This window comes from Schistocerca americana, chromosome 2, assembly GCF_021461395.2.
Source record: "Schistocerca americana isolate TAMUIC-IGC-003095 chromosome 2, iqSchAmer2.1, whole genome shotgun sequence".
Taxonomy (NCBI): Eukaryota; Metazoa; Arthropoda; class Insecta; order Orthoptera; family Acrididae; genus Schistocerca; species Schistocerca americana.
Genome location: NC_060120.1, coordinates 790573868 through 790601319, shown reverse-complemented (window position 1 = coordinate 790601319; position 27452 = coordinate 790573868). Strand labels below are relative to the sequence as shown.

Sequence of the window (27452 nt, the reverse complement as noted above, 5' to 3'; positions counted from 1 at the left end):
TGTTTTTCTTTATTTTTTATTTTATTTTTTATTTTATTTCTTAATTTATATCTAAAAATTCCTCTATGGAGTAGAAGGAGTTGTCATTCAGAAATTCTTTTAATTTCTTCTTAAATACTTGTTGGTTATCTGTCAGACTTTTGATACTATTTGGTAAGTGACCAAAGACTTTAGTGCCAGTATAATTCACCCCTTTCTGTGCCAAAGTTAGATTTAATCTTGAATAGTGAAGATCGTCCTTTCTCCTAGTATTGTAGTTATGCACACTGCTATTACTTTTGAATTGGGTTTGGTTGTTAATAACAAATTTCATAAGAGAGTATATATACTGAGAAGCTACTGTGAATATCCCTAGATCCTTAAATAAATGTCTGCAGGATGATCTTGGGTGGACTCCAGCTATTATTCTGATTACACGCTTTTGTGCAATAAATACTTTATTCCTCAGTGATGAATTACCCCAAAATATGATGCCATATGAAAGCAGTGAGTGAAAATAGGCGTAGTAAGCTAATTTACTAAGATGTTTATCACCAAAATTTGCAATGACCCTTATTGCATAAGTAGCTGAACTCAAACGTTTCAGCAGATCATCAATGTGTTTCTTCCAATTTAATCTCTCATCAATGGACATACCTAAAAATTTGGAATATTCTAACTTAGCTATATGCTTCTGATTAAGGTCTATATTTATTAATGGCGTCATACCATTCACTGTACGGAACTGTATGTACTGTGTCTTATCAAAATTCAGTGAGAGTCCGTTTACAAGGAACCACTTAGTAATTTTCTGAAAGACAGTATTGACAATTTCATCAGTTAATTCTTGTTTCTCAGGTGTGATTACTATACTTGTATCATCAGCGAAGAGAACTAACTTTGCCTCTTCATGAATATAGAATGGCAAGTCATTAATATACAATAAGAACTGAAACCATATATTCAGAGTGATTAAAGAGTTGTTTATTACATAAATTTAGGCTACCGATTTTACTATCCATCTAAAGAAAAATTTTCAATATTTGAGACAATTTATTAAAATCTCATTAATATCTGCTTGTTTGTACAACTGTGTTAGTAGAGTCCCGCTCATAATGTTTGTATGTGGAATTCTAGAGGGGTAGTGAGATGTAATTTAGCCTAATGCCTATTATGAACTTTCCAGTACCAACTGATATCAATAATTTCATTTATAATACAACCTCATATAAACTGTGTAAAACATTTAATGTGATCAGAATAATTTTGAAGTTATTTAACACAAAACCGTGTAAATCTTTATCAAACAAATTTTGTTAAATTTACACAAACAATATGTTTCTGTTTATTTAAATAAAGTCTTTGTCAGTGATGTAAATGATTTAAACTCCGGCCTACAAATGTAATTGTTGAGCTCTCTCTCAGCACTTTTAGAAAGGATTTTTATGATGATGTTCCTTGAAATGGTCAGACAAGTCTCTTTGCAAATGTAATGAACAGTTAGAATTTTGTAGCTCACGTGAGCATGTGTGTATTATTAACATGGAAGTTGTGTGTTATCTGAACTAGTTGTCTGAGAACTCAATAATGTCACACCACAGAGAAGAAGGCAATGAAACCAGCATAAAAACTAGGTAAGTACAAAATTCACAATTTATCAAAGTGGGCACACATTTGAATTTCACTCAAAAGTGATGAACTTCCATTCAGTGGAGATGTCATAACAGTTAGATATTCATTATTGAATGTGCAGGTTACACACTGCAGATTACATCTATGGGGAATTCAAATAAATATAATAAAACCAAGTTATTCACAGTACATCAATTTCATCAGAGGACTACATGATTTCAGCCATTGCAACTGTTAATACTTCAAGTTCAGAGACATAATATTACACGTTTGTGTAACACAGTCCAAAGTTTTAGTGCAGATCACACATTGCCCCAACACTCACTGCACGAAAGTGTAGCAGGTCACGATAAGTTAGAGAATGTGGAAACTCACCAACAGTGAAATTCATATGAGTAGAAATGAGAACAAAAGAATGATTGTCTAGGGATGCCAAAATGTCTGACAAAGAGAGTTGCAGGTATTAGATGATCAGTAGAATGTTCCCTTAAATAGTGTATAAGAAACTAATGCCTAGCTTCATTTTGGTTATCTCATACATTTCATCCCCCCCCCCCTCCCCACTCATCCACCCATCTTGAATATGTGCAAAACTTAAATTGTTGATGCTCTAATCTTCAGTCCCAACACTGGTTTGATGCAGCTCTCCCCACTACACTACCTACACCCATCTGAAACTGCTTACTCATCCCTTGGTCTTCCCCTACACTTTTTACTTCCCACACTTCCACCCATTGTCAAACTGATGATTCCTTGATGCCTCAGGATGTGGCCTATCAACCATTCCCTTCTTTTTGTCAATCTGTGCTATATATTTTGGAAGCAAAGTTGCCACTCACCATATAGCAGAGATGCTGAGTCACAGACATGCACAACAAAAAGACTGTCAGAAATAGGGCTTGGCCAGAACCCTGTCCGACTCCAATCTTAACCACTGCACTTTCACACCTTTCGACTCTTATCACTGCAGTCTAGTTTCTGTACAAAGCTTTATTTACTTGTGACAGTCTTTATTTATTTGTGACTGTCCTTTTGTTGTGCCTATCTGTGACCCAGCATCTCCACTATATGGTGAGTGGCAACTTTCCTTTTCATAATTATTGTTACATTCCATCCCGGGTTTTTCATTGTGCTATATTTTTCTTTTTTCCCCATTTTGACTCAGTACCTCCTTATCAGTTATTTGATGTACCCACTGAATCATCACGTTTCTTGCCTGAACTCCTTATTGTCAATGTTTCACATCCATACAAGGCTACACTCCAGACAAACACCTTCAAAAAATACTTCTGAACACAAACTGGAATTAGATGTTAACAAATTCCTCTTTTTCAAAAATGTTTTTCCTGCTGGTGCCAATCTGCATTTTAGATATTGGCAATCATCAATTACTTTGCTTTCCAAATAGCAAAACTTACCTACTACTTTTAGTATCTCATTTTCTAATTTAATTCCTTCAACATTACCGGATTTAATTTGACTAAATTCATTTTCTCTTGTTATACTTTTGCTGCAGTTCACCGCATAACCTATTTCCAAAACACTGTCCATCCCATTCAACTGCTCTTACAAGTCCTTTGCTGTCTCTGACAGAATTACAAAGTCCTCAGGAAACCTCATAGTTTTCATTTCTTACCCCTTAACTTTCCAAAACACGCCTTGGTTGATTTTACAGGTTGCTCAATGTACAGACTGAATAAGTGGAGACAGGCTACAACCCTGTCCGACTCCAATCTTAACTACTGCACTTTCACACCCTTTTAATCTTACCACTGCAGTCTAGTTTCTGTACGAAGTATAAATAATATTTTATCCCTGCTACCTCCAGACTTGGAAAGAGTGTATCCCAGTCAACACATCTTTAATTTATATTTGGGAAAAGTCATTGGGTCAGTTTGCCTCGCATATTCCAGCATTTCTCCAAAATCCGGACTGATCTTCCGTGAGCTTTGTTTTTCCCAGCTCTGCATTCATTTTGTAAATAACCCAAGTCAGTTTTTTACCTGTATGACATATTAAACTGGTAGTTCAATAATATTCACATCCGTCAGTACCCGTCTTCTTTGGAAGTTGAACAATTACATCTTTTTGAAGTCTGAAGATATTTTGCTGTCTTACGTTTGCACACCAGATGGAACAGTTTTGTATGGCTGACTCTTCCTAGGATTTCAATAATTCTGAGAGACTGTTGTCTACTCTAGTTGCCTTGTTTTGACTTAGGTCATTAAGTGCTCTGCCACATTCTTCTAATAGTATAATATCTCTCCCCTCATCTTCTGCTTTCTCTTCCCTCACCACATTATTGGCTTCAAGTTAATTTCCCTTGCATGGTCCTTCTATACATCCCTTTCACCTTGGCCTTCTCTGCTTAGTTCTGGATTGCAAGCTGAGCTCTTGACATTCATAGGTCACACCCGAGATCCGGGTGCTAAAACTTAAGGTGTGCCATGTAAGTTGGCAGATGCAGCCAGAAGTTTGACAGGCTTCGGAGGCTGCCACTTGTGGATGCATGTACAGCCTCTCGTGTGTGCACTCTACTGGCTTGCTGACAGCTTTCAGAGATGTGCCCGGCCAGCTCCAACTGAGTTACGTGTTTACATCTGCATATGTGTTATTGCACAGTTACTGCGACCGATTCCATAACTAGTATACCCATTATAAGTTGTTTTCTAGTTGTGTCAGTCATTGTGTGATGTTCTCTTGTAGGATTACAATACACACAGCTAATTCTTTTTTTCTTCAAAGATCTATACAATTTCCCTTAAACTATGAATTATAAATTTTTAGTGTACATCAATGCAAGTTTTTTTCCATATTATTATTTTTTATTAATGTTTCACCACAAACGAAAATTAGAGCTACTGTTTAAACCAGTAACATAACGCTCCCTTTGTAATATGACTCACTGTCAGATTTGTTAGAGAATTAATAACCACAAAAAGTTGGAGGAATGGTACACACTATATAGTTTCAACAAAAGTGATGCAACTGAAGACCAACGAAATGCAAGTAAGTTTCCTTTTCGAGATTCTTGTTGAACATGTCATTAACAATGATGTCACTGGTGACCAGGAAAGGAAAGGAATGAATCTTAACATAACCATCATAGCAGAGCATCTACAATTATAAAGATTTACTCTACTCATAAGCCCACAATGAAAGACGAAAGATTTGTTCATAAGCACACAATGATAGACTATAATGTAATATACCATCATCTAAATGTGGTAAGGCAGTAAGGGCAAAACTTACATATTCATACCTCGAGCAGGTCCTTAAACAGATAACATTACTTGCTGCTTCTAGATACATTTCTAAAACTAGGCAACACAGACAGACACACTGTTAGTGAACATAAGCAATGCTTTATGCTAAAATCAGTACCACTAGTTTTTGCATATTGAATGCAACTAAGAAAGTTTTCACAGTTTGAGTCAGTTGCAAAACACTAATAATAAATCTGCTGCATATCTCCTAAACATTAGCACTGTTTACACCTTGTTTCATAGACTCATGGTATCAAGTTTCACCAAGATCAAATCTCAGAGGCCATAAATTAAAATTTAGATGACTGTGGTATTGGAAAGAGCTTTCAAAGAGGATTTCAGTGAAATAGCATTCGGAACTTGATCAAACAGTAATAAGATAACAGCACCACAAACAGCTGTCAGGTGATCATCAGAAGCAGTCCCACAAATAAATCAGCTCTACTGTACTAAATTTAAACAAATATATAACCCACATACAATTTGTGCATTTTTAAATGTAAAGTGTTTCTGAATATATAACACTGCACGTTGCATTTATTTCATCTAAATTTATCACAGCACAGGACTCTGCACGCTGCATTTATTTCATCTGCACATTTTCTGTTCAGATGGTCTCTGGGATGTTTTCAAATAACTGCAGCATTGACTCTGTTAGAAATTGTAGATACTTGCAGTTATTTGCAGTCCCATCAATGAAACAGGGACTAATGATGCAATTTCTGAAAAACCCATACCACACTTTGACAGACCAAGGTGGCAGTTTATACACCACTCTCAGCCAGCATGGATTTTCAGCTGACCATTTGAGCACAGTGTGAATATTCATTTGTCCATGGTTTTTGTTAACAACGCTTTACCTATTTAAAAAAAAAATCTTGCATAGAAACACTGCACCACTTTTCAGTTTTTGTAGACGCCAACTCCGAAATTCGTTGCCACAAAACTGCTGAAAGAGTGAAACATGGGGAGGATAAATGCACTAGAAAGTAGTATAACACTCCTTTGGCTGATCGTATTTGCACATTCAGCGTGCCTTGCAGTGGCATGTGGATTGTAGATTCCTGCTAGTTAAATGTTAAGCTCCATTTCCCTCAACAGTCACTGTTCTTTTTCTCTGATTCATTTTATTCTTCATATTTGTAGTTTCCTGAACCTTTTTACTTACTTTTTTTTATTTTTATAATGATTGCAAAGACAGATCCTAAGGATTTGTTTTGATATGAATACCCTTCAGCAAACGACACAGCTATTCAACAAGTTTGGCAATATTTGCCTTACACAAAAACCATATCCACTTTTCCGACTGTTGCATACATTGTGAAAGACTGAATAGCTTCACAAGCAAGTTGTCTGATCATTACTACAGCAGAGTACAGACTGATGGGCTTTACGCACATAGGGAAACAGCAATTTTATTCATGAACCACAATGTGTATTTCAGAAGATGAAGTGATGTGCACAATGTTCTGGAATAATATGAGTGTTCTACACCTGGGTTACCTCAGACCTACAAATCATCAATTCTAACTGCTACCGCACAGCCGGCAGTTTCAGTTACCACAATTCAACCAGAGAGCATGACCACATTTCACTTGGGACACACCAATGCTAGCCACAGACAATGCAGCACACTGTGAAATTATGTTGGGCTGCTATATCCTGAGCACTCTGAGCTCCAAGTTTTCTGCCCTCAGTCAACTTTGCAAGGACAAAGGTGGTATCATCTTTCTTAAAACAAAAGTCATCAATCTCCATCAGCCATTGGCAAAATGTGTAGAAACTGCCATTCTGATAACAAAGCAGTTAGAACATGCAGAAGGAACATTTTCTTTTAGATCAGAGAGTTGCGGCAACAATGCTGCTATTGTATGACGTATTTGTGTTGTCCTTCTGTCCATAGCAGCTTCCATAAAATGAAAAAGGAGATACTGTTGCTGGCACAAAGTGTCCATAAATTCACACTTTTTATGGTATTATTAGAAAGAAAATACATGCAACAAAATTTTAGAAGGTATATTACATGTTCCTGAAGTTTTTCATACCTGGATTCCAATGGGTAATCCACCTTTGCTAAGACCAAGTGGACAATGTGTAGCAGGAAATCCCAGCATGTTTATTATTCCAGTGTAAGCAAAATTGAAAGGTTTGATGAGAGGTTCTAAGTGGTAGGGTGCTGGAGTAGGATGTGTTGGATAAAAAAGTACTCCATTGTTTCCCAGCATATCCTGAAAGTGTGAATTTGTATAATTAGAAAAAACAATGAAATTCTATATGATGTAGTGAAAGTTATTTAGCACATTTCCTCTCACCTGGAACTCTTGGTGTAACTGATCACACAAATCACACAATTGTGCATGTTCTGGGGTACCCGGCTGCACCCCAAGTTTTTCAGTTAGGGCTGTGGCTAAAGCAATAAATGTGTGGTTAGAGAATCCAAGAAACCATTTAACTAACTCCCACCATAAAGTTATAGAACCCTGTAAAAGAGAAATTTATAAACAAATTTGAAGTTCCTACCACTTAAAATGAACTCAAACAGTAATACAAAATAACACCATTACAGAGTCGGTTATTCTAACTCTATCCACGAGTATCAGAAAACTGTTACTTTACCGGACGTACAGTTTTTGATATAAATGGTCACAGAACAGAAAGCCAACTAAAATTGCTCAGCATAGTAAAGATAGTGGGTCTAGTACAACACATGTACAATTCTACAGTCAGTTTACCAGAGATACAGCTTTTGATATAAGTTGTCACAGAATAGAGTGCCAACTAATATTGCTCAGCACAGTAAAGATAAGTGGATCTGATACAATAAATGTACAATTCTACACATGTCATATAAAAGAACTTACTCCCTAGTAACAAAGGTTTATCATAGATTGCTAGGGCAACAAAATTTTCCATAAATATTCCAAGCAGCCTGTGACAGGTGGTCTGGGCAGCTGGATTGGCAGGTTGATCCGCCACAGGAATATGATCCCTGTCATCTGGAGTTGAAAGTGGGAGTGGACCACGATGTTGTGTAGGATCAGTGGGAAACAGACCACCACATTATGGGCTTGGGGGGGGGGGGGGGGGGCAGGATCTAGGGTACGATGTCCCTCATTTCAGGACAGAATGAAAGATAAACAAAGTTTTTATGAAGGATATGAATTAGTTGTTCCAGTTCAAGGTGATATAGGATGATTCCTGGGTGCGTGTGTGTGTGAAGATATTGCATGAAAAATCTGTTTGTGGACTAGGTTTGGGGTGTACTGCCTGACTGTGGAGGCCTTCGTAAAGCCTTCAGCATATTGGGCAAGGGAGCTCTGTTCACTGCAGATGTCGTCCACAAATGGCTACACTGTATGGGAAGAATTTATTGCTGAGGGAAGGATGGCAGCTTTCAAAAATGCAGGTGCTGTTGGTGCTTAGTGGAGTTAATGTGGACAGATATATGGATGGGGCCATCAGAGAGGAGGAGGTCAACATTGAGGAAGTTGCGAAGAGGAGGACCAGATGAAGCAGATGGGAGAAAAGATGTTGAGGTTGTTGAAAGAATATGGATAGGGTGTCCAGGTCATGAAGAAATCATCAATGAAACTGAACCAGACAAGGGGTGGGGAGTTTTGGGAGGTTAGGAAAGACTCCTTTAGAAGGCCAATAAATAGCTTGGCATAGGAAGGTGTGATGCGGGTGCTCACGGCTACATCACTGATTTGTTTGTGTACCTTCCCTTCCAAGGCAAAAGTAATTGTAGGTCAGGATAAGGTACTCAGTTGTACAAGGAATGAGGTGGTGGGTTTGGAGTCTGAAGGATGCAGGGCAGGTAGTAGTCGATAGTTTCAAGGTCATGGGCATGAAGATGTTGGTGTATAGGGAAGTGGCATTAACTGTAATTAGTAGGGATCCAGGAGATAGAGAGATCAGGATGGTGAAAAGTTAGTGAAGGAAGTGATTAGTATCTTCAGTGTGCAAGGCTAGGTTTAAGGCAGTTGGCTGGAAGTGACTGTCAACAAGAGCGGAAATTCTATCAGTGATAGCACAACAGCCAGCTATGATGGGGCATCCAGGATGCTTGGGTTTGTGTATTTTAGGGAGCATGTAGAAGGTGGGTGTGCAACATGTTGTTGGGGTTAGGAGGGAGATGGACTCAGGGGAGAGGTTCTGGGAAGTGCCTAAGGATTTCAGTGGGGATTGGAGGTTATGCTGGATTTCTGAGATGAGATCACTAAGGCAAAGCTTGTAGGTGGAAGAGTCAAACAGTTGACAGAAGCCTTCCATCAGGTAGTCTCTGCGATTCGTCATGAAAATGGTGAAGACCTTGTGTGCAGGCAAGACGATTAGGTCAAGACCTGTTTTGTGGTTGTGTGTGTCTGTCCTTTCTTCTGCTGAAAGGTTAGTGTTATCAGGAAGGGATCTAGTGAAGGTGATGATGCCTTGGAAGTAAGGAATTCCTGGAAGGCGACCAAGGAGTGGTTAGGTGGTATAAAATGGGACTCAGGATTTTGGTGGCAAGATTAACAACAGGGTTTTGGGTTTGCTTGGGTTCTGGGTTTTGGGGGTTGTTGGGAGGGAGTTTTGGAGGATTTAGTAAATCGAAAAGGTCAGCTAGGCAGGGTCTGCGTGCTATGAGGGGTTCGCTGTGAGTAGGATAAATGTTGATGGGCAGTGGTGCCTCAAAGTGGGTGCAGGCTGTCAACAGGTCAGAGGGTTTATGGAGGTGATTTCTGGAATGTTTGTATACGTATTGGAATGCAAGGGTTTCTATTTTGAATATGGTGTGTGTGTGTGTGTGTGTGTGTGTGTGTGTGTGTGTGTGTGTAGTAAGGATTGCACAGTAGTAGTACCTTGCTAAGGGAATAGAGGTGGTTCTGGGATTGCTGTGTCAAGGAGAGATGTTTCCGCAGTTCCAGGTTTACGAGGGAGAGAGACTGGCAGAACCCGACAAGGTGAAAGTTATTGTGAAAGGATGGGTGGGATCCACAGAAGGAATTTTTATGGTTAAGCTGTTGGGATGGCATGAAGAGGGGGAGGGAGGGGGGTATTCCATGTTCTAGACAACTTTAAAGGAACAGGATGTGGGAATGGGTTTTAGCCAGCGAAAGGGATACTTCTCTGAATTCATGCAAAAAAATGGAGCAATTGGCCATTAGGGTACAGGTGATTTTAGGAAATGGGAAATGATGCAGAAAATAGCAAGTGAAAGCATTAGGTAGTTATAAGGGGAACCAGATAATATAGCATGAGTTCAAGGAGTGAAAAGGACAAAAGAAATCATGCTGGGAGCAACGGGACAGTTTTGTGGCATGAGATCCCTTCTTGAGATCACTAACTTTCCAGCAGAAGAATGACAGCCATACACAACAGGAAAACAGATCTTGTCCTAATCATTCTCCCCGCAAACAAAGATCCACCACTGTCATGATGAGTCGCAGTAACTACCTGACAGAAGGCCTCCACCAACTGTCTGATTCCGCCACCTACAAGCTTCATCAGAGCAATTTCATCCCAGAAGTCCAACATAACCTCCCTACTGATCTCCATAGGCCCTTCCCAGAACCTCCTTCCTGAGACCATCTCCTTCCTCACCCCAACAATATCCCACACACTCACCTCCTACATGGTCCCTAAAATCCACAAACCCAACAATCTTGGACGCTCCATTGCCCCAAAACTAGCTTCGCACATCGAAGACACTAACTACTAACTTCACTAACTTTCTACCATAATCCCTTCACTTCCTGTATTCCCACTGATCACTGCTGATGTCACTTCCCTAAACACCGATATCCCTAATGCCCATGGCCTTGCTGCTATTGAACACTACATCCTTCAGACTCCAAACCCTCCACCTCGTTACTTACACCTTACCAACTATATCCTGACCCACAACTACTACTCCTTTGAATGTACAAAAACAAATCTGTGGCGCAACCATGAGCACCCACATGGCACCTTCCAATGCCTATTTGTCTATGGGTCATCTAGTTGAAACCTTGCTAACCTTCCAAAACTCCCACTCCCTTATCTGCTTCAGGTTCATTGATGATGTCTTCACGATCTGGAGTTTGAGACAAGCCACCCTACCCAAATTTCTTCTCAACCTCAACACTTTCTGTCCCATCCACTTCACCTGGCCCTTCTCTGTCCAAAGGGCCAACTTCCTTGACAAAGACCTCCACCTCTCAGATGGCTTCATCCCTACCTCCATCCACATTAAACCCAATGACCACCAATAGCACCTGCATTTTGGCACTTTTCGCACTAAAAAATCTCTCCCAAAGAACCTAGCCACCTGTGGAAAATGTACCTGCAGAGAGAGGAAATACCTTGTCCAGTACGCTGACGGTCTCATGGATGCTTTCACATACAGGCAATACCACTCAAACTTAGCTCACAAAAGACTTCCTGTGTCATATCCTCAAATGCCCCCAGGATAACCTACAAAGGACTGCTCTGCTCATCACCCTATATCACCCTGGACTAAAACAACTGAATCATACCTTTCACCAAAAGATCCTTCTCATTCCTCGTAAGGTGGTGATCCATTGCCCAACCAACACAACATCCTGGTTCATCCCTGTACCATTCCCACTCCCAACCCCAGGATACAGGGATCATATCCTGTGGTAGACTAAGGTGTAAGACCTGCCCCGTCCAGCCAACCAGCATCTCCTCCTCCTCCTCCTCCTCCCGTCCCGTCACAGTCTTATATCCTACCCTATCAGAGGCCAGACCACCTGTGGAAGAAGCCAAATCATATACCAACTCTGCAGAAAATACTGCACATCATTTTATGTCGACACAACTACCACCCAACTGTTTAGCAGGATGAACAGTGACCATCAAATTGTTGCCAAGATCAGAGTTGACCACCCGGGGGCACAACATCCAAATGAGTACAACATGCTCAGTTTCAATAGCTGCTTCATAATGTGTGGCATTTGGGTCCTTCCCACCACCACCAGCATCTATGTACTGCACATATGGGAGTTACCCTTAAAACACATCCTCCACCCTGGCCTCAATCTCAGCTAATCCACTTTCTCTCTGCATTATCCATGCATCAGTGACCTCTTCCTCTGTACTGTCAACCCTCCCAATTCATGCCAGTACATTGCCTTCACTGTGTGCTGCTCCCCACTGGTCCCTACAATCATGCATTATGTGGCTAGCCAATATATCTGCCACCGCTCCCACATTCCTGGGCAGCAAATCAACTGCTTCTCTCTGAACCACCAGCCACCCACACCCTAGTCTGTCTCTTGGCCAAACACTATCCCCACCACAACCAGTCCAAATACAAACTGGCACTGCATTGTTAGTCCGGCTGGCACCATCTAGGAGCTTAGGAAGGTGCAGGTGTGTGTGTGTGTGTGTGTGTGTGTGTGTTTTACTCATGCTTGTCAAAGGATAACATTGAAAGCTAGAGTTTTCTTCCATTTGTGTGTGCCTATCTACAATTCAATGCTTCTGCTTTTCGGTGAGTGGTCTTCTTTAATCCTAAAGTATTCACATTCCACAAGAACTTTCTCGCAACAGAAACATCTTTAATCTACATCTGAAAACACTTCTGCTGTCTGGCTAAAATATGGTTCAAATGGCTCTGAGCACTATGGGACTCAACAGTTGAGATCATCAGTCCCCTAGAACTTAGAACTACTTAAACCTAACTAACCTAAGGACATCACACACATCCATGCCTGACGCAGGATTCGAACCTGCAACCGTAGTGGTCTCGCAGTTCCAGACTGAAGCGCCTAGAACCGCTAGGCCACTCTGGCCGGCCTGCTGTCTGGCAAACATTTTGTTTGAAAGGGCATATTTTACCCCTGCTGTGTGAAAGTTAAATAAATTTAACAATAATGCATATCAGTTTTCTTTCTAGTGTTGTACTTCTGAATATCTTTGTTACTCTCACACTTGGGTGGACTGTTGATAATAAATTTCATAACTGAATAAATTTTTTGTGAGGCTGTAGTTAAGCACACAAGATGTACATGTGTGAATCTCGCACTTAATTCTAATTACTTTCCTCTGCTCAATGAACAATTCTTGCCTCAGTCAGGAGTTACCCAGAATATTATCATGCAAGACAACAGTGAATGAAAACATGCAAACTCACTAATCTGTGTTCCCAACATTGACAACTATTCTTACGGCAAAAGTAGCCAAATCTAAGTGTTTTAGCACAGCTACAAGATGATCTTTCCTGCTCAAGAACTTTTATCTTTCTGCCCTGTTTGTTATTTATCGTTGGTGTTCAATGATCTGCATACACACACACACACACACACACACACACACACACATATTCATTCATTCACTCTCTCTCTCTCTCTCTCTCTCTCTCTCTCTCTCTCTCTCTCTCTCTCTCTGCAAGCCACCATATGGTGCATGGCATTATGGCATTGGTCCTGTTCCCCTTACAAATGGAGTGAGAGAAAAAAAAAGACTGTTTACACTCCATACCAATCCTAATCCATCTTGTTTTTACAATCCTTGTGCGAAATGTACATTAGCAGCAGTAAAATCATTTTACTGTCAACTGCAAATACCAATTCTCTAAATATTCTCAAAAGTGTTTCTTGAAAAGAACATTATCTTTCCTCCAGGGACTCCCATCTGAGTCACAAACCATCTCTGTAACACTCATGTGTTGATCAAACCCACTGGTAAAAAAATCTGGCAGCCTGCTCCTGAAGTGCTTCTTAATCTCAAGAACGGGTAGCACTAGTGCTCTATATGCAGTGTCCTTTGTAGATAAGTTACACTACCCTACAATTTTCTCAATAAACCTAAGTTGACCATTTGCTTCCCTACCACCGACTTTGTATGCTGATTCCATTCCACACCACTGTGCAATGTTATGCCCTGATACTTAATTGATGTGACTGTGTCAAGCTGCACTCCACTAATACCATATTTCAACATAACATGATTATTTTTCCTATTCATCATTATTAACTTACATTTTTCTACATCCAAAGCAAGCTGCCATTCATTATACCAAATAGAAATTCTGGGTCATTCTATACCTCTCTAAAGTCACTCAACGATAACACTTTCCCATACATTGCAGTGTCATCAGCAAACAGTTACTTAATAATTCTTCAAGCCACTCACATATCTGGGGACCCACTGCGTATGCTTGAACGTTTGTTAAGAGTCTGCTGTGGGACAGCGTGTCAAATGCTTTCTGAAAATCTAGGAAAACCTGGAATTTGCATGTTGCCCTTCATCAGTGGTTCACAGGACATCATGTGTCAAATGGACAAGCTGACTTCTGCCCAAGTGATGCTCTCTAAATCGGTAATGAATTGTGGAAAGAAACTTTTCTGTCTCAAGAAAATTTATTATACTTGAACTCAGAATACGCTCAAGAATTCTGAAGCAAACCAGTGTTAAGGGTACTGGTCTGTAATTTTGTGGGTCTGTTCTTTTGACCTCCTTATATACACGAGTCACTTGCGCTTTTTCAAATCGCTTAGGACTTGACACAGGGCAAGAGAATCTCTGTAAAAGAAAACTGGGATTCTATCCTGACTTGGTGAATTTCACGTTATCAACTCTTTCGGTTGCATCTCAAAGCCTGGATACCTATTTCTATGTCTTCCATATGGGAGCCTGTGCAATAGTCAAATGACGATATGTCTGTACGAGTCTTATGCTTGAATTATTCTTTAAATGCGAAATTTAAAGTTTCAGCTTTCCTTTCGCTGTCTTCTATTGCCACACCACACTGGTAGACAACTGATTAAATACAAAATCTCTGCTTCCTGAGCCTTTTTTTAAATTTTGTTATTAAACATCGGTGGGCCCTTACTGTCCTTAATCTCCTTACTTGGCACATATTTCTCTACAGCATGACTTACAATCAGTTTAAACTTTACCCATAATTCCTCTAAGTCCGTCATTCTAGAACTAAATTATGGCCACTCATTTCTACTCAAAATATCAAAAAATTATTATCTGCCCCTTTCAGCATAAAAACTCTCCTAGACTTCTTGATGGTTTTATTAACTTGGCACTGTGATATCATAATGATCATTAATCCCTGTCTCTATACTGATACTGTCAATAACCTCTTTGTAGTTTTTAACTGCATGTGGATTGTAGAGTTAGTTGGTCAGGACAGTTTTTGGAAAATATGTTCAGAACTACTTCACAAGACTGTCCATACCACCTGCAATGAACCTATAGATATTTAAGTTTCTACTCGGTATGTTGAAGTCACTTCCAAGTAATGTTGCATCATTGGCATACTTTCACACTACTAGGCGTACACTTTCTTTGAGTGACTGCACAACTGTTACGTGAAATAGGGCGGCTGGTACAAACATTCGATGATTAACTTGAGTTCACTTAGGCCAATTACTTATGTCCAGATAACTTTGCAGTCAAGACTCAATTTCAACCTGGATGGATTATTGGTGGGGACATTAGCCACAATTTGAAGATGACTGCACATTGCATCCATGATAGCCGCTGCCTGGATGAGGCCTCCTGGCAGACATACTGAGCAAAACATTAGATTTCTTTCCAGCCCAGGACCGCTTCTTTCCCTGATGTGCCCAATACTGGAGCTCTTGGTAACTAGTAAACACTGGGGTGAAAGTGTGCGGTTAGACAGACAGTGCCCCCATTAGCTCTCCACCTGTGACACAAACAGGTTAATTGGAGGTGGCATATTCCTGAGAGTACAAAAGTGATGAGCTGCATTTTTACAAAATTTGAAGCTGGCCCACTTGTGCAAAACCAGTCAGTAACTTCCACATAAACATCATTTACTATTTTCTCTGTTCATGCTTCTTTGCTTGGCTTCATAATAATGGTTGTACAATAAAGAACAGCAGTGTGCTATTGTTCAAATCATGAGACTCTCATTGTAATTCCTCCCCACAAAGATTAGTGGCATCCCTCAAAGAGCCTAGGGTGACTTCCTGCACCCTGTCTCATAAATACAAACTAAACCGAGCATGTGCTGAACTGTGTATTCCACATAAACTTAACTTTTCTAACCAAGTATAATGACTGACATACGTCAATAAGCCAAAGAATGGTGATATTTTACCCTATAAATATTTTATTGTGTGTTCATTAACTGTGTAGACAGCTGCCTCAGTAGAATGACCCTTACAAAATCGAAACTGTGATTCGCTAAATATCCCATTATTACATGTGTGGGTGACAGCTGCTGAGTACATTACCTTACAAACATTTTTGAAAATCATGTATGGAGTGACAGCATTAGGGCAGCAGTTACTGATATCTATGGAGTCACCCTGGATGTAGAGAGGCCTAACCATATAATATTTACTATGTTTGTGAATCACTCAGAATTAATTATGCATCACACAAATGACTATGAACATTACATATTATAAGGCCACAACTATTTAAAGTCTTATTATTGGCAATATTATCTAATTTTACTTTTTAAAGTCATGACGGCCTTTGTTATTTCAGATGGGAATGTGACATGAATTTTTATTTCGCTAAATGTACTCTATAACACTTCTTCAGTGTACAGTTTACTGCATCTTCTGAACTATTTGCACCAATTTTTTCATCTATTTTTAAAAAGTAATTATTAAAAAGTCTATTTAAAAACAAAGATGATGTGACACCATATGAAATTTCACCATCACTCAGTGATGGGGACCAGTACACCATAACAATCACAAGTATTACATTTCCCAATATTAACTCACAAGCACATGTTTCTATATCCTGATCTACGCAGGTTTTACTCACTTCTACATTCTAACATTTATATTCCTTTTATATGACAGCTCCTTATCACTGTGATAACACATCCAAAAGACAATAGACAAAGGCATCCAAACTTGTTGCTTAACTTCTAAAATGTTTCTGATTCAGTTCCACGCTGTTGCCTCAATAACAAATTTTAAAACGAAGTTTCAGTTTGCAATGGAGTGTGTGCTGAATTGAAACTTTGTGGCAGATTAAAACTGTGTGCCTGATAGACTCGAGTCTGGGGCTTTTGCCTTTCAAGGGTAAATTCTCTACTGCCTGAGCTATCCCAGCACGACCCATGACCTGCCCTCACAGTATTATTTTTGCCTTTACTTCAGCCAGTACCTCTTCTCCTACCTTCCAAACTTCACAGAAGTTCTCCCGCATACCTTGTACAATGCAAATCAGTGCACACTCTGCTGCAATGTGAAAATTCGTTCTGCGAACAATCCCCTAGACTGTCGTTAGTCTATTTCTCCACAATATCCTTTCTTTCAAAAATGCTGGTTCCACAAAGTTTACAGGAGAACTACTGTGAAATCTGGAAGATAAGAGAGGAGGTTCTGGAAGAAATCACACTGTGAGGGCAGGTTGTGAGTCACGTTTGGCTAACTTAGTCGGTAGAGCATTTTCTTGTGAAACCCAAAGGTCTCAAGTTAAAGTCTGGTCCAGCACACAGTTTTAATCTGCCAGAAGTTTCAACATAATTCAAGCTTACTGAGTGTCACACTAGATGCAACACTGTATTCAAGACTTCTTAGGAGACAGAATACAATGTTCTTAAACAGATTAAATCATTGCATGTAGAAGTAACTTCGGGCATACCCCAAAGGAATGTTACAAGACAGTTACTGTTCATGACAATGATAAATCACGGGTGAAAGCTCAGTGGGCTATTCACGGATGATGCTGTTGTACATACAAGTTGCAACACCAGAATATTTTAGCAAAATATGGAAATACATGTTGAGGTTTGACAGTAAAGGAACTGTCAGTTGACCCTAAACATAAATACATGTAACATATTGCACATAAATTGGTGGAAAAACCCCTGTAGATCAATCACCAAAAACTGTAACAACTATAATTTATCTAGGAGTATGTATATGGGCAAAATTAATCATTAAAACTAACAGATTTCAGACAGATGCACTGGACAAATCCAAAAGAAACGACATTTACTCATGAAAGAGGTAGCTGACAAAACCCGTGGCCAATTCATAAATACTGCTCATCAATCTCCTTACAAAATAAGATTAACAGAGTACATAGAGAAGATCCCAAAGAAGTATGGGACTTTTGTCAAAGATTCACTTAGTAAACATGAGATCATCTGATTTGCTCATCAAACTCCAGTGATAAGATACTACAAGAGTGTTATTGTGCATTACAGTGAGGTTAACTGTTAAAATTCTTAGTGTGTACATTCCAAGAAGAGCCAGGAAACTTACTATTTCTCCCCTGCCCATCTTATGATACAGCCATGATAGGAAATCAGAGAAATTTGAGTTCTTGCAGGGGTTTACTGCCTGTCATATTCTTCCCACACACAATTTGTGAATGGAATATGAAAAGGGGAGGATGAGAAAAGGTGAACATGGTGGTGGGGATTTGCAATGCCAAAACTCTGTCGGCAATACATGAAGATGGCTTATGAAGCACAGATATAGGAGAAATCCACTTCTCCTCAAAAGTGGAAGCAGGGAATTATTTAATGTGATGGCAGAGTTTTAGGCACTTAATATACTTTCAATGGTCAGAATATCAGAGAGTGTACTGAAAATTTGAGAAAAGCAAGAAATAGTTTTCAAGATGCAAACATCCTCCATCAGCCACAGCATAGACAGGTACGAGGGAAAGTCAATTATTATCTGCAAAGTAGTTATAAAATGTTATTCTAATCAAATAGGAAACTTACAAGAACATCATTTTTCGACATAGTCTTCTTGCATTTCAACGCACTTGGTCGATCGTCGTACAAGCTTCCTAGTGCCCACATAAAAGAAGGTTCTCAGTTGAGCTGCAAGCCAGGAATGCACTGCTTCTTTCACTACTTCGTCCGAAGCAAATCAACGGCCCCTTAATGCCTGTTTGAGTGGACCAAATAAGTGATAGTCAGAAGGGGCAAGATCGGGACTATATGGAGGGTGATCCAGTACTTCAAATCTGACTTTCTGGAGCATTTCAGCAGTGTAGGCAGCAGTATGTGGACGGGCATTGTCATGCAACAACACAGCAATCCTCAGTGTTTGCTTCGAATTGCAGGCTTTAGCCTGGCAGTAAGCATCTCACTGTAACATACACTGTTATTGCTGTGCCCCTTTCCCCATAATGTTCCAGTACTGGACCTTGTACGTCCCAAAAAGCCGTAAGCATCCATTTTCCTGTGGATGGATGGGTCTTGAACTTTTTCTTGCATGGCGAATTTGGATGTTTCCATTCCATAATCTGCCGTTTACTCTCCGGCTCGTAATGGTGGATCCATGTTTTGTCACCAGTAATGATCCTGTCTAAGAAATTGTCCCCTTCATTACCATAGCGATCCAAATGTTTTGTGCAGATGTCCAAGAGCATTTGTTTATGCAACCGTGTGAGTTGTTTTGGGACCCATCTTGCACAAACTTTATGAAACCCAAGTCTGTTGTGGATGATTTTGTAGGCAGAACTGTGACTAATTTGCAGACGAAGCACCACTTTGTCAATAGTTAATCGTCTAAGAGAATCATTTCACATGAACGCTCAATCTCCCGAGGAGATCACGAACGTAAAATTAGAGAGATTAGAGCGTGCACGGAGGCTTTCAGACAGTTGTTCTTCCCGCGAACCGTACGCGACTGGAACAGGAAAGGGAGGTAATGACAGTGGCACGTAAAGTGCCCTCCGCCACACACCGTTGGATGGCTTGCGGAGTATAAATGAAGATGTAGATGTAGATGTAGATTTGTGGCGGTAAACTGTCGTCTAGCTCCTTCATCATGCGTAACACTTGTGCAACCATTTTGGAATTTTTCAATCCATTCGTAGACACTCCGTTGTGGCAAAACACTGTTCCTGTACTGTACCGAAAGTCTTCGATGAATTTCGGCCCCTGATACGCCTTCCAACCACAAAAAATGGATCACTGAACATTGCTCTTCTTTGGGGCAAATAGAAAGCAGAGCAGTGAAACTAACCTAGAAGCTTGAAAATTGCAAAGATATAACAACAAATAAACAAATCATGCGTCATCAATGTAAAACGACAGTACTACCAAAATAAACAAAAATATAACTAAATTGTGGATAATAATTGACTTACCCTTGTATAAGTCATCGGGATGAAACTAAATTTTGTCCAGTGCTGAGGAAACTGGATAAGAACATTTATAACAACGTTAGCTTCCATATTCACAGATAGGTATTTTGTATGGACTTAGCTTGGGCTTTTATAGCTTACACGACAGTAGTTTGCAGTATATGCATGATATTTCATTAGCACTTATTAACAATAGGGATGTAATTCTCCTCACTGCAAATTCTGGTCTATACTTTTTGCAGTGGCTGTAAGAAGGCACCTGTAACATCTCCGATCCCAAATACCGTCTTCAGAAAGTGGAATACAAAATTCCTACCAAAATCTTCCACAGTACAATCAACACTGTGATCAAAAAGATTTACAAATTAAGAAGTGATATTCTGAATGATATATGACATTTGCCATGTGTTTGAAGAACTTTCAAATACCTTATAATCATTGATATGATGATGGTAAAATAGGATCATTAACAAATGAGCAACATAGAAAAGCAGCAACACAATTTTGTGACAGCAGTTATCAAGTGATATTAAGGTAATACCAAAAAGTGCCGAAATTCAGTTGTTTCCACATGACATCCATGCAAATCTACATCTAATGTCCTTAAGAGTTAATGGTGAGGCCATAGTCCTGAAATATGTATCCAATTTAGTGTTAAATAAGTTATGATTAAATTCTGAGTTATTTTTTGAGGTATGAATAGTCTGTCTGCAAAAACAGCCATTATTCAGCTTTTTTTTTTTTTTCCAATTTAGTAGTAGACACTGCAAGTCAAGTGCTACTGACTTGGATGGTCATACCTAACACAATGTATTAACAAAGTCTTAACTATAGTTGTTCCATACTGCACTAAAGTGGATGAAATTAGTATGCATTCTGATCTGAAAAAAAGCAAGTGAGGATCTTTATTTTCAACTAGCAAGGAAATAATACTAGTGATATTTCCAGATGGAATCATGGAAGATGATCTGAATTATTCTAAGCAGATATGACAACAGATTTTTTCCTTCCACTCCAGTGTGTATCTGTGCACCATCTCCAAAGATCAAAGATGAGTTATTCATTTTCCATTCTAATGCAGACCTGCATTTCATTAACCTGTCGACCAAGTACAAGTCAGAGATATTATCTCACTTGCCAGTTACGAGTCCAGATTCTGAACTGTTTTCAAAGTTGAATGAGGATCTGTCTGGGTGATGTGCTACCTTCCTGACAGAGGCTTCTTGAGTAGTCACCAGATACACCAAGTGATTAAACAAAAAGTCTGCAGATCTTCCAAGATGTTGGATCAAGGTTACTGAGATACAGAGGAAATGGGTTACTGAGATGCAGAGGGAATAAATGAAGGACTTTATGGAGTAATTTATCCAAAAGCAAAAGAAACTAGCATATTAAAATTACTTTTGAAACAAAAATAAAAATCAGCATTAACTAGTAATGACAAACATATTCAGTTTCGAGAACATTTTCATAGTTATATGTACACTCATGGGATTTCATTTAATGGATCATAAATAAGAAGCTCGATACTCATGCTTCTAGCATTAAAATGATGATTTTACTATCAATACATTAACTTGAGGTGCAGTAACAATCAACAACATGCACTGCCATGACAGCTTTGTCAAAATGATAAGCAGCCCCTATGACGATAACTACTGTAAATTAAACTGATATAGAGAACTATATTTCCACTTGGTGCAATATCTACATTAAGAGAAAGGAAATTCTAGGATGTCATCTTCCTGTTTAATTATGTGCTTCGTGGCATGACATGTGTGAACACACACACACACACACACACACACGCGCGCGCGCGCGCACGCGCACACACACACACACTTGCAAGCATGCACAGCTTGAAAACTTTGAGAGATTATCTGATCCTTGTACCTGCAGTTAAGCAGTAATCTATCATCTTATTGTCTAAACCATAAATTAAGATAAAGAATGGGAATTGATATCAAAACCACTATATAAAAAATTGTCACAGTTCTGTTAGGTTTCCAGAGACTACACGATGCAACACAAAAATAAAAGTCTCAATATTTTCATTAACATAATTTTTCAGTATACTGTCAAAATTAGTACACAGTAAACCCGGCTTAGTGGGGCCGAAATGACCATTTGACATTCAGATTTAGGTTTTTCATTGCCTTCTGTATCAGTTAAATTTAAGCACCTGTTTTCTTCTCCAGCCTTCTGGTACCTGACTTTGTGCTTCACATCTTATAACCTCATTGTTGATGGAGTGTTAAACCTTTACCTTCCTTCCAATAACCCTGTAGTCAACAAAAACAGCAGTGTTCAAATGCCAACATAAACATAATTCCTATCACGTCAACTCTGCGCTTTCTTACTCACCAAGAATAAGATAATTTGTTCAAAGCAAAAATTAAAATCATTGACTACATTTCAAAGCAGTCAGAATGTCATATACAAATTCTCAGCAGTTATTATTCCAACAGTTAAATTAAATACAAGTACTGAGCATGTCAATCAACCTATTACTTTGGTATATCCTCCATAACAAAATACTTCACCCTAAAGCCCTAGTAACTGTTAAATTATACAGAGAAAAATGTCATTGCAAGCTGAGCTTAAGAATATTCCAACACATGAAAGCCAAGTCCACAGGTAAGCAAAAAATAATACAAATCTGTACATACACTCTGGATTACTTCCGCTATAAACTGTAAATGTCATACAAACCCTTTATTTGTAGCACCTTATCATGTGCTTGTGCCATGTGGAATTGCTACCATAGAGATATTTTGTTGCATACTGTCACTATCAATACCTTTATTATTTCCTGTACATTAATATTAAGAGTGTAATACTAGTCAGTGTCAAGATTGTATCTTGTTCTTTTGCTTGATAAGTTTTCTTTTGCTTATGAGCCCTGGATGTGTGTTGACATTTTCATTAAAAAAAAGACAGAAAATTTTGGAGATGAACAGCCTACTCCTCTCTACAAATCATCATTTGTAATATCGTAACATCAATCGGCTAACTAAAAGAAATAGAAAGCCACATACAATAACATCAAGCTAAGCACACAATAACTGCAGGACAACAGTACCAACATAGTAAGGAGAAAACAGTTACAGCATCACTCTTTATCAAAGAAACAAAAATGTAAACACATTTACTGAGAGGCAAGCCGACACACAGCAAGTAAATTTACCTTTAACGTAAAATCAGCTGATAACAGAGAAAAGGAAAGTGCACAGGTGGTTTTCAAAATAATGGGAAATGAAACAATACAATATGAAAGTGTAAGGTACCCATCTCTGTTCAAGCAGCACCAGCTATGCAGAGTGTGCGTTTGTTCATTATATTGCGACCTTCTAAATAGAAGTTTGTCACTTTTCAGCTTTGTGCATTTTTGCAGTATAATCTTTAATTTCTTGTGTGTTTGTATATTTACAAGCAATATGCTCAATTTATGCAATCAAGAACACAGATTGCAACCAACTGCAGGTGGTGATTGGTATCCAGGATGTGCGTCACTTTGGATAAGAAGAGATTCTCTCTGGTTTCCAGTGGCTATCCATAATGGTAAAGACAGTCAGTCTCGCTTGTAAGATGAAGGCAGAGTCACTATCTGGAGGATTACTGACAGGACCGATTTACACCTTTTGTACAGAGCTGAGTGGAGGGTCTGAATCAGATAGTCAAGCAGTTTTGAGACCGAGTACACTGTAAATTCCTTGACTTGGTTTCATACGATGCAAGATGTCGGGATCGGCTTACTAGAACAGGTCTCAACAGAATAGATCTGCACTACACACGAGATGGCTACACGAGTAGCAGGGGCTGTGTGAAGAGGACTGGGCAGTTTTTAAGATTAGAGGTTAACAAAGAAATAAAAAAGGTGAAATACAGAATGAAATTAGACCTAGGAAACATCAGTTTCATAGTTGTAAATTATCATAGCTGTGTTGGGAAAGAACCAGAGATCCAAGCAGACACAGAAAGCATTGTGGCATAAACTATTATAGATACTGAAAGTTAGTTAAAGCCAGAGATAAGTTCAGGTGAAATTTTTACCAAGGACTAACGATGTCCAGAGAGGACAGACTAAATGCACTTAGTGGTGGCATGTTTGATGCTGTTAGAAATAGTTTATCTTGTAGTGAAATTGAAATAGGTAGTTTCTGTGAGTAAATATGGGTAGAAACTATACTAAACAACTGGAATAAACTAATAACTGGTTAAACAACACAAAAGGGATATTGTTACTCACCATATTGAGTCACAGGCAGGCACAATGAAGTAGATTGCTAAACATTTAAGCTTTTGGACAAAAAAAGTGCTCCTCCGAATATAGAAAACACACACATTCACACAAACACTATTCTTAGTCATATGGGCACTGTCACCCAGCACTGGGGTGACTGCAGACTGTAATGGCATCTGATGTGAGCAGCAATTTATTAGGAAGGGTGGTGGGGGAGAGGTGGCAGCATGGGGCAGGGAGGGGGAGGAATAGCAGGGGAGGACGGAGGAAGATGTGCTGCCTGTAGAAGCATGCAGGGATGTGGTGGGGTCAGAATGGGTTGCTAGGTGTGCAGTAGGGAGGCTGTGCAAGAGGGGAGGGGCGGGGGAGGGAGAGGGGTAATGGGAGAGGGGCGAGAAAAGAAGTATATTAGATGTGATGGTGGGATAGAAGGCATTTATACTGCTGGAATGGGAGCAGGGAAGAGCATAGGTAGGTAGAGGACAGGGACCGGCAGAAGATGAGGCCTGGGGAGGTTAAGGGAGAGTTCCCACCTGCGCAGTTCAATGTATCCAGATTGTGCAGGCTGTGAAACAGTGATTTATGTGAAGGACATCATGTTGGGCAGCACGTTCAGCAACTGGGTGGTCCTGTGTCTTTTGGCCACAGTCTGGTGGTGACAATTCATGCAAGCAGCCAGCTTGTTAGCTATCATGCCGACACAAAAAACGGCACAGTGATTGCAGCTTAGTTTGTAGATCACATGGCTGGTTTCACATGTAGCCCAGCCTTTGATGGAATAGAAGTAGTTTTTGACAGGACTGAAGTAGTTGGTAGTGGGAGAATGTATGTATCTAGGCCTGCTGCAGAAATATGAGCTATAAGGCACGGGGTTGGGAGCAGGGATGGAGTAGGAATGGACAAAAGATTACATTGGTTTGACGGGCAATGGAATACCACTGTAGGAGTGGTGGGGACGATAGTGGAAAGGATATTCCTCATTTCAGTGCATGACATAAGATGGCCAAATTCCTGTTGGAGAATGTGATTCAGTTTCTCTAGTCCACCTCTATGTGGTGAGTAGCAATCTATTCTTATCACATTGTTTGTTATTCCATCACAGACTTTCCACTGTTTAATAATTACTTCAATTTACTGTCCCCTGTGTTAAATGATATAGTTGCTAAAAGATTAAAGAAAAATTTCAAATAGGACCTAACTCATACAATTATACTTAGTGGAGACTTCAAGCTACCCTCAGTATGCTAGTAAAAACAAACAATTATTCTGAGCAATTAGTTCAAGAGCCCATATGAAGACTAAATAATTGCTTCTTAGTGACAAACAATGCTGCTAAATAGAGTATGTTATGTTGCATACCGGAATTAGTGACCACAAGGCCATTGTAGTTAAGACTGAATACTGTAACATCCAAAGCCACCAAAAAGAAACAAAAAATATATCTATTTAAAGAGGCAGATAAAATTCGGTTGATGACTTCGTGAAGTGCGGTATCCATTCCTTCCTCACTAACAAGGCCAAGTGTCGACTAAACTGGCTTAAATTCACAGAAATAGTGATGATGGCAACTGAGAGTTTTATACCACAAAAATGAATAATAGATGGAACAGATCCCCCACGGCACAGAAAACATTTCTGGATAATGTTAGAGAAACAATGAAAAAAGTATGCCTGGCTACAGTTTATAGATACTCTGAACATAATGCATACTTCAAAGTAAGGTGCATTACATAGTTTCCACAAAAAAAAACTGTTTGGAAATCTAGCAGAAAATCAAGAGACATTCTTGTCATATGTAAAGTATACCAGCAGCAAGACACAGTCAATATCTTCATTGTGTGATGCCAATGGAAATTTTACTGATAACAGCACCATTAAAGTGGGTTTCATGGAGTTAGGAAGGAATTTTTTTTTTTTTTATTTTTTAAATATTGTCAACAGTGCTTGAAAATGTTAAATTTTTTTACTTTAAGATCTAATAAAATCAGTGCTTTTTTTATATAGAAGGCTGTAGATTGTAGTATTATAAATGTGAAATTACATTGTTTGTATTGGAAGCATTGTTGAAAAAAGTATCGTATCATTTCATAGTATAAACATGCATCGTATGTGGAAGTGCTAAAGTTTTTTCAAGGAAAAGTGACGAATGAGCAGCTACATCTCTCACAAAGTGAAGTATAACACGAAAACAATGTGTTTTTAAAAACATGGGTTTCATGATAATAGATTTTCAAAGAAAGGCAAAACATTCTGTTCAACATGTAGCATGTGAAGTTACAGACAGTGAAACACAGCCCAACTGGCCAGTAGCTAGAGAATCACCAATTTGTGCTTCGAATATTAAAATAAAACATTGTGAAACAAGTTTTCTGAAAAAGAAAGTGACGTAAATGGTAAGTTTGTTTAGGTCCTGATAGATTTAAACATCCTAACAAAGGTGTTATGTGAAGGTGTGTGTTGTAAAGTATGCAGAGGGCCAGTTAGTTTACATGAAGGCACTGAGGCATCAAATGGACTAGCCAGAAAACTTATCATTGATTGTGCTAGTTGTAAATATACTCATTTATTCTGGAATTCTGTTAAATGCAAAGGTAAGTTTTTGAAGTAAATGATAGACAGTCTTATGGATTGAGACCTATTGGCATGGGACACACTGCAGCAGAAAGACAGTCTGCTGTAATGAATATGCTATATGTCCACCTTGTAAAATCGACGAGTATACAGGATTTATTGGAGCTGCTGTGAAACCTATTGCATGTAAGTCAATGAAGCATGCTGGAAAATAAATGATGGTATGACATATATCAGCAGCTTTTGGTGATAGTTGGCAGAAGTGGAGCTACAGTTCTAGGAATTCTGTTGCTTCAGTGTCTACTGTGGATACTGTAAAGATAATAGACTTCCACACTGTAACAGAACATTTTTATAAATATAAGCTAAGGAATGAAGGAGGACAAATCTGACAGAAATTATGAAGGAACAAGTGATGGTATTGAGGCCTCTGCAGCTACTGAAATTTCTAGTCAATCTAATTTCTAGTCAATCTGTGAATGAAAGGGGTGTCTGTTACACTAAGTTCTTAGGTGATGGGGACTCAAAAACACATAACATTTTGGTAGCCATTCAGCCTTACAGGGACAAGGTTATCACAAAACTAGAGTATGTTGGTCATGTCCAGAAGAGGACAGGCATCAGGTTGAGAAAGTTGAAAAAAGTTTGAGAGACAAGAAACTTTCTAACGGTAAAACCAAAAGAGTCATGGTGACAGACAAAATTAGTGATGCACT

At 39.1% G+C, this 27452-nt stretch overlaps 1 protein-coding gene across 3 annotated transcripts in view; it reads right to left on the bottom strand.

Moving 5' to 3' along the window:
- LOC124595250 (fatty-acid amide hydrolase 2-A) overlaps positions 1–27452 on the bottom strand; it is a 169476-nt gene that overhangs the window by 30799 nt on the left and 111225 nt on the right. For all 3 annotated transcript variants that reach the window (XR_006978186.1, XM_047133915.1, XM_047133914.1), the window contains exons 9-10: positions 7190–7357; positions 6923–7105 (exon numbers count right to left, since the gene is read on the bottom strand). Coding sequence is in view for 2 of the 3 variants with exons in the window: in XM_047133915.1 (XP_046989871.1) it covers positions 6923–7105; positions 7190–7357 (351 nt within the window). In the remaining variant the exon portion in view is untranslated. The remainder of the gene's footprint in view (positions 1–6922; positions 7106–7189; positions 7358–27452) is intronic.